At 54.2% G+C, this 6,961-nt stretch overlaps 1 protein-coding gene across 1 annotated transcript; it reads right to left on the minus strand.

Annotated features, from left to right (window-relative positions):
* Positions 1 to 839: 839 nt before the first annotated feature.
* On the minus strand, positions 840 to 1,805 carry LOC309447219 (olfactory receptor 14J1-like; the record flags this gene model as incomplete). The annotated part of the gene is made up of 1 exon (XM_082067622.1): positions 840 to 1,805. The coding sequence occupies one exon, from the start codon at positions 1,803 to 1,805 to the stop codon at positions 840 to 842; it is 966 nt and encodes a 321-aa protein (XP_081923748.1).
* Between the last annotated feature and the right edge of the window lie 5,156 nt (positions 1,806 to 6,961).

Raw genomic sequence — 6,961 nt, forward strand, 5'->3', positions numbered from 1 at the left:
GCACAGACACAGCTCTGATCAAGTGGTTCCCATGGCTTGCTCCTGTCTGCAGCCTCAGGGATGCCACTGTAGGGACAACAGGACTGTCTCAAGTTACATGAGACCTTAGGAGCCCCACAAATCCAAGGGCACAGCCATTTGTTTTAAAATTGCCTTTCCCATCCTGCCCCATCCCCAGTTCAAAATTCAAAGAGTATATAAACTGGATGTGTCAGTGTGTTCTTGGTCATGTTTGCACACAAAGGTTAGAAGGACAAGAGTGATATCCATAGATAACCAGTAGGCAGTGTGTGATGGGACTGCAGACCAGTATCTGCTCTCCACGAGACCTTCCTTGAGCTCAAAATCAGTCCTGTGCTCCAGTTCCACTGCAGGTTCAACAAAATCGATGTCTTTCTGAGGAGATACCAGCACTGAAAAGGCAGCATCCTGCTCTTGCCCTTGGTCACGGCTCCAGGGAAGCAGCAGCCTCGAGTCACAGGCAGCAGAGAGGGAGCGACAACTGAGGTGCCCATGAGCAGCCCCAAGGCCACCGGGCTGCTCCTCCATGGGGCAGCATTTGCCTCCTGGACCCTCCTGCATCCTGGGACTGATCCCTCAGCTCCAGAGGAGAGTGAAGAGATGTGACCTGAGACAAATTGTTTTCTACTGCTTTATTTATTGACTTTATCAAAACCAATGGGTGCATATACATATGTACATGAGGCCTTTGGTTCAATAAAAGACTCACAGGAGGCCAAGAAATATATTCTTATAGACATGAACCAAAAAACAAAGCCCAGGAAAAGCACTATTGAAAAATATAGAAACATAAGATGAAAAGCTAGTTCTGGGTATTTCTATTGCAGCCCTAGTGAGATAACGCAAACCTTATAAACCTGAAGTAGTGAGTATTGAAGTAGTTTCCTCAAGGCATCCTTGAGCTCCTGGTTCCTCATGCTGTAGATGAGGGGGTTCACTGCTGGAGGCACCACTGAGTACAGAACAGACACCACCAGGTCCAGGGATGGGAAAGAGATGGAGGGGGGCTTCAGGTGGGCAAACATGATAGTGCTGAGGAACAGGGAGACCACGGCCAGGTGAGGGAGGCAGGTGGACAAGGCTTTGTGCCGTCCCTGCTCAGAGGGGATCCTCAGCACGGCCCCCAAGATCTGCACATAAGACACCACAATGAACACAAAACAGCCAACAGTTAAACAGGCACTGACTACAAGAAGCCAGACTTCCCTCAGATAGGAGTGTGAGCAGGAGAGCTTGAGGATCTGGGGGATTTCACAGAAGAACTGGCCCAGGGCATTTCCCTTGCACAAGGGCAGTGAAAATGTGTTGGTCGTGTGCAGCAGAGCATGGAGAAACCCAGTGGCCCAGGCAGCTGCTGCCATGTGGACACAAGCTCTGCTGCCCAGGAGGGTCCCGTAGTGCAGGGGTTTGCAGATGGCAACGTAGCGGTCGTACGACATGACAGTGAGGAGATAATACTCTGCTGCTGTCAAGAAGGCAAAGGAAAAGAGCTGTGCAGCACATCCTGAGTATGAGATGGTCCTGGTGTCCCAGAGGGAGTTGGCCATGTATTTGGGGACAGTGGTGGAGATGAGGCCCAGGTCGAGGAGGGCGAGGTTGAGCAGGAAGAAGTACATGGGGGTGTGGAGGTGCTGGTCCCAGGCTATGGTGGTGATGATGAGGCCGTTGCCCAGGAGGGCAGCCAGGTAGATGCCCAGGAAGAGCCAGAAGTGCAAGAGCTGCAGCTCCCGTGTGTCTGTGAACAGCAGGAGGAGGAACTGGGTGATGGAGCTGCTGTTGGACATTGGCTGCCTGTGGGCATGAGGACCTGTGCAAGGAGGAAAGACAGTTACATGTTATGGGTGACTTCTCTGAGGAAAATAAACAGGCTGTTTCTCATGGAAAACCCCCTCCCTGATGGAGGGATGTTTCCGCTCATTCTTTCTACTAAGTTTGAATAACAGTTCATCACAACTTAAAATGCAGCTTGGGCATCTGGATACCATGAACACACCTCTGGGTCAAGACCCCCTGTGCTGGTGTCAGAACAAAAACTGACCCACACTCCCACCCCAACCCCAGAGAGCAAGAGCACCAGGGACAGGTGGAGAAACAGGGAAGGACACTGCAGTGCTACCAGAAAATACAGCAAGGACAGAAAGGCAAACGGGCATGCTGTGGAACCTTCTTCTTACCCGGCTGTGCTGCTGCCACTTGCATAATGACACTGGAGAGCAAGTACTTTTAGCACCTTTTTTGTGTACCCCGTTCCAGGAACCCTTCACCTGGAGGTCCAGCTGCTGAGGTGGAGACTCATGACCTGGACCCCATGGCTTTGGGACAGAGGGTCTGCTGGGGAGGAGAGGAGACCAGGGGTTGCACTGGGAAATGTGTCTGCACTGCAGGGAATTGCAGGGGGGTTCCTAAACCCCGTCCCTGGCATATCTAGTAGGAGCTCCTTCTCCCTGCCCATGTCTGTGCTGCCTGCAGCTGTGTGTCTGTCCCTGGGTCTGCTCCCTGTCAGTGTCACAGACCCCGTCCCACCCGCTGTGTGCTCAGCTCTGTCCTGCTCACACCTCCTGGCACTGCCCAGGGGCAGCTCTGTGTGTGCAGGGGGTCAGGAGCAGCTCAGACACGTCCTAACGAGAACTGGGGTCTCAGTGTCTTCTCCAATGAGAGAAATAAATCCCCATCTCCCACTGCACACCCAGACGAGCAAGAGTGGAAAACTGAAAGCACAGACTCCTTCCCTGCGGCTGTTCCTGTATTAATGTCGTTGTTCTGAAGGACCCTCTGCCATGTCTGTGGGGGGATCTGGAGCTCTGAGCAGCCCTGACCCACACAGCCCCCTTCAACCCCACAAGCTCCCTGCCTGCCCTGCTGGGGGTCGCTCCTTCCCCCCACTGCTGCTGCCATGGGATCTCCCGGGCAGGCTGAGCGCTGACCCTGGCAGGCGGCAGAGTCCCTGCCCGGCACAGCCCTGGGGTGCAGGGACCCTGCTCTGCAGGACAGCCCTGGGCACCCCTGGGTGCTCACCCGGCTTCACAGCTGTTCAACATGGCCTGACAAGAGCCCCGTCCTTACAGATCCCACAAGCTGTGCCTGAGCCAGTTTTAGGAGATGCCTCCAGGAGCTACAGATGCACTGCCCTGCACCCAGAGACTTACCATGGCAAGGGCTGCAAAGGTTTCTCCTCCAGTGAGCTCTCAGTCATCCTCCCAGTCCTGACCACCTTTAATCTCTCTCTGCCTTGCTCGTCTCCTGAGATCCCCAGGCAGAGCCCTCAGCCCTGCTGCGTGTGCAGAGGAGCTGCTCCTGGGCAGAGCTGTCTCTCTGCAGCGCTGCCGCTGCCATGAGCTCCCTGTGTCCCAGGAGCCCAGCCCAGCTCAGCAGCACAGGAGCAGCCCAAGGCGCTTTAATGACCCCTCTGGTTGGTTTGGTGCTGGGTCCATGAACCTCAGACCCTAAGGGGAACCTGAAGAAACTTCTCAAGAAGTCAAAGTCAGATGCACCTCCAAAGTTTCTTGTAATGTTAATGGGTCCCACTGAAGGACACAACTGACCCCAGGGTCTGTTTAGAGCAGAAAACTGGAGGCAATGATGACAGGTCAGGAAAAGCAAGTAAGGTCTCTCTGATGCTCAGTAAACCTGGATGTGTTTCATTAGAAAAGGACCAAACCTTGACTGCCCTTTGGAAATCAGATCCTGTCCCTCCCACGTTGCCCAGGGCCCTTCCTGGGACAGTGTGATGTGGGGCTGTGCAAGGCCAAGGGCAGGACTATGGTCCCACACCTCCCAGGTTCCTGGCTGGGGACAAGGAGGCCATGAGGCCCCTGTGCTGCAAGGACAAGGTGTCTCCTCACAGCCATCAGAGGTTCAGACAACAGCCATAGCCAAGGGGAGAAGGAGCTCATGTCTGGTGGGGCTTTCAGCCTCTTTCCATCCCGTGATCATCTCCACGACAGCCTGTCCTGTGCTGTGGCATCCCCTGCACCTCTGTCCCTGCAGGCTGGAGACATCTGCCCTGCTGCCCCACCTTGCTCTTGTCTGAGCATCTTCCTTCCTTTGCTGAGCTCTCTCCATCCTCCCCAGCTGTTCCTTGAAGCACAAAGCCTTGGGCTGATGCAGACTCCCTCTGCTGACCTGCTCCACCACAGCACTGCCCTTCCATCACATTCCTTTCTGCTCATGTCAAGCCTGGACCTCCCCAGCTGCACTTTGGCCATTATTTCTTTCTCATGCTCTTTCCCACTATGCAGAAAACCTCCACCCCTCAGAAACCACCCTTCAAGCACTCTCAGGCTACTCCTGCACTGCTGCAGCCTCCCCAGCGCTGCTGGGCCAAAGCAGCCCAGGTCCCTCAGTACCCCACACCATGTGCACAAGGTGCTGAACCTGCCTTGGCAGAGCCCTGCACTCTCCAGTTCCTCCCTGCTGCTCCAAACTGGGAAGCCGCACACTGGAACACACCCGTGTGTGTGTGGGTCACACCAGTGCTGAACCGACTGGGATGAGAACTGCAGGTGTCTGGGTCCCCACGCTCCTCCTCATGCAGCCCCGTGTGCAGCTGCCTTGTTCATGGTGAGCGTGCACCACGGGCTGGTGTGGGGACCTTGTAGTGCCCAGGCCCTTCTCCTCAGGGTCACTGCTCGGTGTGTCAGGTCCTGATGGTTGGGGTTGTTCTCCTACCCCGGTACAGAACTGGCCACTTCTCCTTGTAAAACTTAAGATATTCCTGATGGTGGAACCCAAAGTTTCTCAAGGCCTGTACTCTCCCTGCATGGCTGCAGCCACAGTCCCTCCACTGCTGGCCAGGGCAGGGACCATTCGCCCAGGGAGCCCCCGGTGCCCCCTACAGAAAAGGGGCCCCGACCTCCAGGACTCTCCTGAGCCCAGGAAGAGGCCACTACAATGGCAGCAGTAGCAGGTTCCATCAAGAGTCTATTCGAGAAAAGGAAATAATTTCCAGTTTCCCTAGCACAGTCTTTCAGTGCTGCTTTCTCCTCCTCATCCTGGTGCCTCTCCCTGACTGCTCTGCCCCACTTTCGGTGGCCCCAGCTTGCTGGGGGGCATGGCCATGTGCCCCCACAGCCCCAGGGCCTTGTCATTGGTACTCTCAGTCACAATGAAAACCCATGTTGCCACAGAAAGGAGCTCCATAGATCCAAGCAACTCCTTCACTTTGAGGGAATCCCACCCCTGATCCCTCCAGCCTGTCTCATGAAAAGCCTGTACCCCCCCATGGCAGCACGCCAAGCTGTGTGACTTGTCCCACATGCCTTGGCCGTTACTGCATGGATGTCAAACAGCACAGGCTGCAGCTTGTCCTGGCTGTGCCTGCCAAGTGCATGTAGGGGTGTGAGAGAGCTTTGACACCTCACGTAACAGTGCAGGCCTGGAACTGGCATTAAAGGGAAAAACTGCCCTGAATTTGATCAGTCAGTAGAAACATAGAATCATTTCGGCTGGAAGAGACCCTCAGGATCATCAAGTCCAACCATAACCCAACTCTAGCACTAAACCGTCTCCTTAAGAACCTCATCTAAATGGCTTTTCAGCCCCTCCAGAGATGGTGACTCCACCACTTCCCCAGGCAGCCTGTTTCACTGCTTCACAACCTTTTCCATGAAGAAGTGCCTCCTCATATCCAATCTGAACCTTCCCTGGCACAACCTGAGACCATTTCTTCTTGTCCTATTACATGCTACTTGGGAGAAGAGACCAACACCCTCCATGCTACAACCTCCTTTCAGGCAGTCGTAGAGAGTGAGAAGGTCTCCCGTTAGTCCCTTTTTTTCAGGCTAAACACCTTCAGGTCCCTCAGCCGCTCCCATCACACTTGTGCTTCAGCCCCTTCACCAGCTCCGTTCCCTTCTCTGAACTTGTTCCAGCACCTCAAGGTCTCTCTTCTCATGAGGCACCAGGACTGGCCCCTGGACTCAAGATGCAGCCTCACCAGTGCCCAGTACAGGGGACGGTCACTGCCCTGGGCCTGCTGGCCACACCATTTCTAATACAAGCCAGGATGCTGTTGGCCTTTTTGGCTACCTGGGCACATGCTGGCTCATATTCACCTGCTGTTTACCAACACCCCCAGGTCCTCTTCCGCCAGGCACCTTTCCAGCCACTCTTCCCCCAGCCTGTAGCGCTGCCTGGAGTTGCTGTGACCTAAGTGGAGGACCCAGCACTTGGCCTTGTTGAACCTCATACAGCTGGCCTCAGCCCAATGGTCCAGCTGATCCAGAACCCTCTGTATGGTCTTCCCACCCTCCAGCAGATCAGCACTCCTACTCAACTCGATGTCATCTGCAAACTTACTGCACTCAATCCCCTCATCCAGATAATGAGATTGAACAGAACAGGCCCCAGTACTGAAGTTCCCCAGATCCTCCTTCTGGCCTTTCTTGGAGATGGGTGTCACATTAGCCAACCTCCAGTCAACTGGGACCTCCCCACTTAGCCAGCTGTATGGATTGTTGGTAGATAATGGAAAGTATCTCAGTGATCACCTCTGGCAGCTCCCTCAGCACCCTTGGGTGGATCCCATCTGGCCCCATAGTCTTGTGGGTGTCCGAGTGGTGTAGCAGGTCACCAACCATACCCCCTTGGATTATTGTGGCTTCACTCTGCTCCCCATCCCTGTCTTCTGGCTCAGGGGACTCGGTGCCTGGAGCACAACTGTTCTGACTATTAAAGGCTGAGGCAAGAAGGTATTTAATATCTCAGCCTTTACCTCATCTTCTGTCCCTACGATTCCTTCTGTATCCACCAGGGGATGGAGATTCTCCTGAACCCTCCTCTTGTTGCTGATATATTCATAGAAATATTTCTTTTTGCCTTTTACAACAGTAGTTAGGTCCAGCTCTAATTGGGCTTTGGCCCATCTAATTTTCCCCCTGCATAGCCTCTCAGAATTCTTGTATTCCTCTTGAGTCTCCTTATTCCAAAGGTTATAAATTCT

The sequence above is a fragment of the Streptopelia decaocto genome (genome assembly GCF_964273445.1).
Source record: "Streptopelia decaocto genome assembly, chromosome: 17".
Taxonomy (NCBI): domain Eukaryota; kingdom Metazoa; phylum Chordata; class Aves; order Columbiformes; family Columbidae; genus Streptopelia; species Streptopelia decaocto.